The 9,878-nt window shown below is 39.9% G+C and overlaps 1 protein-coding gene across 1 annotated transcript in view; it reads right to left on the reverse strand.

Moving 5' to 3' along the window:
• The window catches only part of FMN2 (formin 2), a 227,185-nt gene that overhangs the window by 210,587 nt on the left and 6,720 nt on the right, over positions 1-9,878 (reverse strand). The window contains exon 4 of the mRNA XM_024754888.1: positions 8,659-8,714. Within this exon, the coding sequence (XP_024610656.1) occupies positions 8,659-8,714 (56 nt within the window). The remainder of the gene's footprint in view (positions 1-8,658; positions 8,715-9,878) is intronic.

The following is a 9,878-nucleotide window of genomic DNA, read 5'->3' on the forward strand; positions in this document are numbered from 1 at the left end:
AAAGCTTTCTCTGCATCTATTGAGATGATCATATGGTTTTTCTCCTTCAATTTGTTAATATGGTGTATCACACTGATTGATTTATTTATATTGAACAATCCTTGCATTCTTGGGATAAACCACATTTGATCATGGTGTATGATCCTTTTCTGTTTGCTAGTATTTTGTTTAGGATTTTTGCATCTATGTTCATCAGTGATATTGGCCTGTAGTTTTCTTTCTTTGTGACACTTTATCTGGTTTTGGTATCAGGGTGATGGTGGCCTTGTAGAAGGAATTTGGGAGTGTTCCTCCCTCTGCTATATTTTGGAAGAATTTGAGAAGGACAGGTGTTAGCTCTACTCTAAATGTTTGATACAATTCACCTGTGAAGCCATCTGCTCCTGGGCTTTTGTTTTTTGGAAGATTTTTAATCACTGTTTCAATTTCAGTGCTTGTGATTGGTCTGTTTATATTTTCTGTTTCTTCCTGGTTTGGTCTTAGAAGGTTGTGCTTTTCTAAGAATTTGTCCATTTCTTCCAGGTTGTCCATTTTATTGACATATAGTTGCTTGTAGTAATCTCTCATGATTTTTTTTATTTCTGCAGTGTCAGTTGTTACTTCTCCTTTTTCATTTCTAATTCTATTGATTTGAGTCTTCTCCCTTTTTTCCTTGATGAGTCTGGCTAATGGTTTATCAATTTTGTTTATCTTCTCAAAAACCACCTTTTAGTTTTATTGATCTTTGCTATTGTTTTGCTTCATTTCTTTTTCATTTATTTCAGATCTGATCCTTATGATTTCTTTCCTTCTGCTAACTTTGGGGTTTTTTGTTCTTCGTTCTCTAATTGCTTTGGGTATAAGTTTAGGTTCTTTATTTGAGATGTTTCTTGTTTCTTGTGGGAGGATTGTATTGCCATAATTTCCCTCTTACAACTGCATTTGCTGCATCCCATAGGTTTTGGGTCGTCGTGTTTTCATTGTTATTTGTTTCTAGGTATTTTTTGACTGCTTTGATTTCTTCAGTGATCTCTTGGTTATTAAGTAGTGTAGATTTTAGCCTCCATGTGTGTGTATTTTTTACAGATATTTCCTGTAACTGATATCTAGCCTCATAGCATTGTGCTCAGAAAACATACTTGATATGCTTTCAATTTTCTTAAATTTACCAAGGCTTGATTTGTGACCCAAGATATGATCTATCATGGAGAATGTTCCATGAGCACTTGAGAAGAATGTGTATTCTGTTGGTTTTGGATGGAATGTCCTATAAATATTAATTAAGTCCATCTTGTTTAATGCATCATTTAAAGCTTGTGTTTCCTTATTTACTTTCATTTTGGATGATCTGTCCATTGGTGAAAGTGCGGTGTTAAAGTCCCATACTATGACTGTGTTACTGTCGGTTTCCCCTTTTATGGCTATTAGCACTTGCCTTATGTATTGAGGTGCTCCTATGATGGGTGCATAAATATTCACAATTGTTATATCTTCTTCTTGGATTGATCCCTTGATCATTATGTAGTGTCCTTCTTTGTTGTAATAGGCTTTAAGTCTATTTTATATGATATGAAAATTGCTACTCCTGCTTTCTTTGAATTTCCATTTGCATGGAATATCTTTTTCCATCCCCTCACTTTCAGTCTGTATGTGTCCCTAGGTCTGAAGTGTGTCTCTTGTAGACAGCAAATGTACGGGTCTTGTTTTTCTATCCATTTAGCCAGTCTATGTCTTTTGGTTGGAGCATTCAATCTATTTACATTTAAGGCCGTTATTGATATGTGTTCCTATTACCATTTTCTTAATCGTTTTGGGTTTGCTATTGTAGGTCTTTTCCTTCTCTTGTGTTTCCTGCTAAAGAAGTTCCTTTAGCATTTGCTGCAAAGCTGCTTTGCTGGTGTTGAAATCTCTTAGCTTTTGCTTCTCTGTAAAGGTTTTATTTTCTCTGTTGAATTTGAATGAGATCCTTGCTTGGCAGAGTAATCTTGGTTGTAGGTTTTTCCTCATCACTTTAAATATGTCCTGCCACTCCCTTCTGGCTTGCAGAGTTTCTGCTGAAAGATCAGCTGTTAACCTTATGGGATTCCCTTGTAGGTTATTTGTTGGGTTTCCCTTGCTGCTTTTAATATTTTTTCTTTGTATTCTTGATACTTTGATTAATATGTGTCTTTGTGTGTGTCTCCTTGGATTTATCCTGTGGGACTCTCTGCGCTTAATGGACTTGACTATTTCTTTTCCCATATCAGTGAAGATTTCAACTATAATCCCTTCAAATATATTCTCAATCCCTTTCTTTTTCTCTTCTTCTCCTGGGACCCCTATACTTCAAATGTTGGTGCATTTAATATTGTCCCAGAGGTCTCTGAGACTGTCCTCAATTCTTTTCCGTCTTTTTTCTTTATTCTGTTCTCCAGTAGTTATTTCCACTATTTTATCTTCCAGGTCACTTACCCGTTCTTCTGCCCCAGTTATTCTGGTATTGATTCCTTCTAGAGAATATTTATTTATTGTGTTGTCCATCAGTGTTTATTTGCTCTTTAGTTCTTCTAGGTCTTTCTTATACATTTCTTGTATTTTCTCCATTCTATTTCTAACATTTTGGATCATCTTTACTATCATTACTTTGAATTCTTTTTCAGGTATACTGCCTATTTCCTCTTCATTTGTTAGGTCTGGTGGGTTTTTACCTTGCTCCTTCATCTGCTGTTTGTTTCTTTGTCTTCTAATTTTGCTTAACTTACTGTGTTTGGGGTCTCCTTTTTTGCAGGCTGCAGGTTCGTAGTTCCCGTTGTTTTTGGTATCTGCCCCAGTGGCTAAGGTTGTTTCAGTGGGTTTTGTAGGCTTCCTGATGGAGGGAACTAGTGCCTGTGTTCTGGTGGATGAGGCTGGATCTTGTCTTTCTCGTGGGCAGGACCACATCTGGTGGTGTGTTTCGGAGTGTCTGTGAACTTACTATGATTTTAAGCAGTCTCTCCGCTAGTTGGTGGGGTTGTGTTCCTGTTTGGCTAGTTGTTTGCCATAGGGTGTCCAGCACTGTAGCTTGCTGGTCCTTGAGTGGAGCTGGGTCTTAGCATTGAGATGGAGATCTCTGGGAGATTTTTCATCTTTCGATATTACGTGGAACCAGGAGGTCTCTGGTGGACCAATGTCCTGAATTCAGCTCTCCCACCTCAGAGGCACAGACCTGATACTCGGCTGGAGCACCAAGACCCTGTCAGCCACACAGCACAGAAGAAAAGGGAGACAATAAGAAAGTAAAAGAAAAATAAATAAATAATAAAATAAAGTTATTAAAATAAAAAGTATAAAAAATTAAAAAGTAATAAAAAGAAAGAATAGAACTAAACCAAAAAAACAAATCCACCAATAATAACAAGTGCTAAAAACTATACTTAAAAAAAAAAAAAAAAAAGACAGAACCCTAGGACATATGGTAAAAGCAAAGCTATACATACAAAATCACACAAATAAGCATACACATACACACTCACAAAAAGAGAAAAAGGAACAAAATATATATATCATTGCTCCCAAAGTCCACCGCCTCAATTTTGGGATAATTCGTTGTCTATTCAGGTATTCCACAGATGCAGGGTACACCAAGTTGATTGTGGATATTTAGTGCACTGCTCCTGAGGCTGCTGGGAGAGATTTCCCTTTCTCTTCTTTGTTCACACAGCTCCTGGGGTTCGGCTTTGGATTTGGCCCCATCTCTGTTTGTAGGCCGCCTGAAGGCACCTGTTCTTCACTCAGACAGGACGAGGTTAAACTAGTAGCTGATTAGGTAGCTCTGACTCACTCAGACAGGGGAGAGGAAAAGGTACAGAATGCGGGGCAAGCCTGGAGCAGCAGAGGTCAGCGGGACCCCTATAATTGCACCAGCCTGAGGCATGCCATGTGTTCGCCCAGGGAAGTGGCCCTTGATCATGGGACCCTGGCAGTGGTGGACTGTACAGGCTCCCGGGAAGGGAGGTGTGGATAGTGACCTGTGCTTGCACGCTGGATCCTTGATGGCTGCAGCAGCAACCTTAGTGTCTCATGCTCATCTCCCACGTCCATCTCTGGAGCTCGTTTAGGGGGTGCTCTGAATCCCCTCTCCTCGTGCACCCCAAAACAATGGTCTCTTCCCTCTTAGGCAGGTCCCAACTTTTTCCCAGACACCCTCCCAGCTAGCTGTGGCACACTAGCTCCCTTCAAGCTGTGTTCATGCAGCCAACCCCAGTCCTCTCCCTGGGGTCTTACCTCCGAAGCTGGAGCCTCAGCTCCCAGCCACCACCTGGCCCACCAGGTGAGCAGACCAGCCTCTCAGGCTGGTGAGTTCTGGTCGGCACCAATCCTCTGTGTGGGAATCTCTCCGCTTTGCCCTCTGCATCCCTGTTGCTGTGCTCTCCTCTGTGGCTCCAAAGCTTCCCCCCCGCAACCCCCCGTCTCCACCAGTGAAGGGGCTTCCTAGTGTGTGGAAACTTTTCCTACTTAACAGCTCCCTCCCACTGGTGCAGGTCCCGTCCCTATTCTTTTGTCTCTGTTTTTTCTTTTTTCTTTTGCCCTACCCAGGTAAGTGGGGAGTTTCTTGCTTTTTGGGAGGTCTGCGGTCTTCTGCCAGCATTCAGTAGGTGTTCTGTAGGAGTTGTTCCACATGTAGATATATTTCTGATGTATTTGGGGAGGGGAAGGCAATCTCCATGTCTCACTCCTCCACCATCTTGAAGCTGCCTCTCTCTGGTCTATGTTTTAGTTGCTCACTCATCTTGGAAATTGTGTGTGCTGGATTTATAATTAACATGTGAATGAATGTCACTTTTTGCCTTAAGAGTTCAGTAGGAACATATGATTTTCCCCTAACCTTTGATATGTCTAATACATTTTCATGCAATTCAAGTGCCTTGTTTCTGTATCTCCATCACTATTCCTTCAGAACTACGTTCCCCACACCTTTCTTTTGATCTGACCAATTCTGTTTCACTCTCTGAACTTGCCTCTGTCAAGACTCAGGTGAGTAACCCTCAAGTGCCATCAACCAGGCCACCCCACCTCATTCATACACATTCCATGATTCGCTCCTAAATAAACATGTTTCTGAAACAAACAATAAACTGTAGTGAGTGGTCATTGTATAAAGAGTATTAGAGAAGATACTCTACAAGGAGAACCAACAGAAAAGAATACTCAATTCCTCAATTAAGTTTGTAACCCAATTAGGCACTGAGAGGACTGGGGAGGACTGATCAGAGCAGGATCCTGGGGGAAGAGAATTAAACCAATTTCAAAGGAGGTTAAAACTGGACTGAAATAGGATTTTGCCACTCACCTCAAATCATACACATTTTTCTGACTTTTGAGAATTTAGTTGCATACAACATATGTGGTAAGAAAGTTTTGATCTTGGTTAATTTATTTTCATTATCCAACACTTTGTAATAGACATGGTTGTTTTCAATTAATCCATACCATCAAGTGTAGGAAGACCTAACTTTCAACTGCTTTGATGTACCAATTCCTACCCCAAGCTAGAATTTTCAAAGATCAAATTCTATTCTATTTACCTTTTAACTAGTCCATTTACATCGGAAAGATGTTGAGAATTTTAGGAAAATACTTTGAAGCACACATTTTATATATAATTTCAAAATTATTATTATTAATTTAAAATTATTTATATAATTTAAAAATTAGTTTAAAACTGGGTGGTAACCACTTTAGCTAACATATATTAATATTTAATGTAGGAGTAAATGTTTCTAGAGAATGTAATTGATATTTGGCTATTTATATATTGTAGAATACAAAAGGATTTACAGTTTAAATAGTATTTCAAATGCCAAAGAATAAAAAACAGAATTGAGACAGTTCTGTTTCGCTTTATGAAATAATTCTTTAGATACAGCAGATTTCAGAGCATATTATTTGAAATTAATCAGTAAGTGAGGTCTAAAGAAAGCAGTTTGTTTTACAACTTCCTGATCCCATGAGACCATGGGTGACAACACTCAGGGGTGGCCACACGTCTCCCTCCACAGATGCAGAGGATCCCCGCACCTTCCACTCCTTCCAGCTGAGAAAAGGCTTTACGAATCATGTGTTTTGTGTAGGGATATGGAGCTCTCAGAATTATTCATTACAGGGAGAGAGCAAAAGACAGAACCAATTCCATAAATTCCAGTGTGCTTGGATGGAGAGAACAGGTGCCTGGACGCACACCTAAAGAAAACCGAGAGCACAGGATGCACTTCACCTCTGTGGAGGGCCCCACTCTCTGCGTGCATAGCTTTCATCAGTCACACAGCAAACCCACAGGAAGCCCCCCACTTCCTCTGCAGGGGAAGCTCACAGACAGACTGCTCTCTAGTAACTAAGAAGCAAGGCGCTCTATGTAAAAAACAGAACTGTACTTTTTTTTTAAAGAGCAGTGAAGCACTAAAGTTAGTAAAATCGACACAATTTAGCACAGTTAAACATGTGTCTGTGACCTAATCAGCTTCAATCTATGCCTCTAAAACATATCTTGACATCAGTCTCTTATAAATGGTATAAATACAATAGAATAACTTAAAATAAACTTCTCACCTCATCCATTTGATGATTTTGGCATGAGATGGTAGTAAACAGCTGCAGTTTGATTACAGGTGCAAAAGTCTAATTTTTGTCATAGTGGAGAGAACAGGAGGTATAAAGTCGAACAGACCTACGTTCATACCGTGGCTCTTACCCTTTATCAATTTTTGGTCTGAAGCAAGTTAACTCCTATAAACATCATTTTCTTATCAGTTAAATATGAATTATAATAGTTACTTTAAAGGGTTATTATAAGAGTCGCATAAGATAATGCAGTAAAAGAACAGGTGCACAGTGCATAGGTAATTAATTCTAGTTTCCTGAATCCCTTTTATGGTGGTTACTTTAGGCTCTTATGAAAGAGACACACATCATCTCAAAAACGAATCAGTCCCTAAGTAAACTTATGATAAAGAGTCACCGATTCCAAGAGTATATGATGTCATTACTGAGGGCTAGGCTTCAACTGCTTCCCAACAATCTTACCACCAAATTAATTTATTATATTTTCTAGCTTCTAGACACTTCACTGGCAACAAGGAAATGAGAAGGTGTGAAATTTAAATCAATCTATTTCCCCCGTGAGTTTCCAAGCTGTAACATCAGGTGTTTTAAAATCACCCAGTTCATCAGGTTTTCCGCTTATTATTGGTTCAGAGCTCATGAAACATAGAAAATCACTATAATTTTACACACATGAATATCTGCCTTGAATTATTCCAGCTGGAATCTTAATACACAAAGTAATGTTGTTGGTGTTTGGTCACCATTGATAGTATAGAATACTTTTTGTCCAGGTTTTCTTTGGCGTTATCAATATAACAGAGAATTCAGTAATATACGTCCTAGAAATAAGAACTAGAAAGATCTAACATATTATCCCAGATCACAGCTTAGTCATGCCAAAAAAAGCGTTGCAAAAATAATAAGAAGATATTTTGAGGGCACTGTTTTTCTTAATTATTTCTCACTTTATTTCTCTTAACCTCTTTTCATTCTTCTTCATTGTATTCACTACTGGCTAATCATGACAGTTAATGAACTACCAGCTCAGTCCACCAGGGCTCTTCAAGTGCCCCAGCCTGATGGAAGTCTCTGCTCTTAAAAACAAAAAGAAGCTGGGAAAACCTGTTTTATGACATTATCCTTAAGAGCATCTTTACTCTTATGAAAGTAAACAGAATAGCTATATTTCTGAAAAGCACCAGATAATTCATAAAACGAAGTTCTCAACCAATTTATATCCTTATTTATCCTCCAGGAGGAGTAAACTTTCATGTATGATGCAGGGCTGCTTCTTTTAAAAAAGGAAGTCATTTTATACTTGGAAAAGTTCTCAAAAATCAACAGATTCTTTGATTTTACAGAGAAGAACACTATGTCCCAGATAGCCTGAGTATGTTGTCACAAACTGACCAGAAACTGACCTGGGTCTGAAACTCAGGAAGCAGCCATCTCATTTTCTACTCAGACCCCACTCTAGAAAACACACTTCTTGGTGGTAATTTCTAACACTAAGTTATTTTCAAAGGTAGAGTTAGGAGAATGTATAAATAAATTTTTAAAATGGTTTTATAACCGAAAAAGCAATTGCTAACCACAATTACTATTTCATATAAGTGTTTCCTATTTTTACAGGAAGTGCATTTTGGTGCAAGAAAAAAAGGCATAAAATGTGGCTTCTTTAGTAACAGAATAAGAAAGTTTCTGTGGAAATTAAACAGACACTAACTAATGTTTCATCCACCAAAGCAACTTAAGAATATTATTTGGTTTTAGAAAAGCCCTGGCACATCTTATAAAAAATCATATCCATGTGACTCTTAGTGCAACCAGGCCCATCTCTATACAACACCTGAGCAGCCGCTGTTTCCTGATGGAGCCAGCACTTGTGGGCCCAGCTCTCCGGCAGGACATGGAACAACATGGATGCTGAGGAGTTTGTGCCCAGTGCCACTTCCAGGCTGATTTCCTTCACAAAGTCTGAATGAAAGAAAACCCCCTCCCACCTGACTGGAGTCCCCTGCAGGCTGAGAAACACGGCCACCTAGCTGGCTGGGCAGATGGAAAGATAAAGCAGAGGCAAATAAGAGGGGAAAGGGAGCTGACATCCTAATTAAATCTTACCTGCTGAGCAGCATCTGAACATTTTTTCGGAGTTTCGAAAACAGCAGATTGAGACTCTGGGTTGAAAAGGAAGAAGACAGGCAATATGTTAAAGAGCAAATTTTCCCATTTCTCTGATCACAAAATGAAACTAACTGTAATATACCTTCAACCATAATAAGCACCAAAACACCCAGGCTACCTTTCATAATAAGCATCCAAACACCCAGGTTATACCTCCGTGTTATGAGGACATGACTGCTTTTGAGTACATGTAACACACAAAATGACACACTCACGTCATTAGGTATTTTTTAAATTAGATTATCTCTACACCCTTCTTTACACATCAGTCATGATTATTTGCCTCAACTCCTAGTTTCTACTTTGTGCCATGAAGTATCTGCCAAGACACTCACTGTTCGTATTATTCACTTAAGTCTGTACAGTGACAGAAGCCAACTCCCCAGTCTGGAAGGGTGGGATCTTGGATGACTTACCTGACTATTGACAACTGACCTTCCACTCTCAGTGAGAGGTAACGAGTGCTCACCAAGAGGCAATGAGTAATTGTCATTTGAGAACCTACGGGACTGAAAATTCTTCATGCTGGAAAACCTAAGGGGTAACCAAGGCCATGTTTTCTTTTGTTTTCTAAGCTAGAGGATACTTTCCTCTAAGCGAAGCTTGCACGGGAGTTACATAAAAACCTAAGAGAGCTTCCAGGAATCCCCAGCGCTCTGTGGATGGGAGTCTGAGAACGATTCCCCTTGCCCATCCTGGGCACCTGTGGTGAGGAACCGAGGCCCCAACACAGTGGCTGGTGGTGAGACAAAGATGAGTCTGTCTCCTGACCTTCACGCTGCCCCCGGCCCCCGACTGGCATGCAGACCAGACACCTGACAGCACACAGCTGTCGCTCTGAGGGATACTTCAGACCTTCCCAATTCAGCAGCATTTTAGTATGTGACATGTATGTGACAATGCATAGAAAAAATAAAAGGCAGTCATGGTTTAAATCGTACAACATATTGCTAAACTAAATTGAAAGTTCTCATTTCACTTGGATTAAAGCACCGTCTCCACCTGGGCCCACGGACCTCCTTCCACCTGCCCACACCCCAACCTCTCTGGCTCCACACCCACTCACAGGGCTCTGGCCACACTGACCTTCCTGCCACCCTGTAACACACCAGTCCCGCTCTGGCCACAGGATGTCCAATGGGGGCAGGGCGAGAAGG

This window comes from Neophocaena asiaeorientalis, unplaced genomic scaffold (genome assembly GCF_003031525.2).
Source record: "Neophocaena asiaeorientalis asiaeorientalis breed wild unplaced genomic scaffold, Neophocaena_asiaeorientalis_V1.1 scaffold509, whole genome shotgun sequence".
In the NCBI taxonomy this organism is placed as follows: domain Eukaryota; kingdom Metazoa; phylum Chordata; class Mammalia; order Artiodactyla; family Phocoenidae; genus Neophocaena; species Neophocaena asiaeorientalis.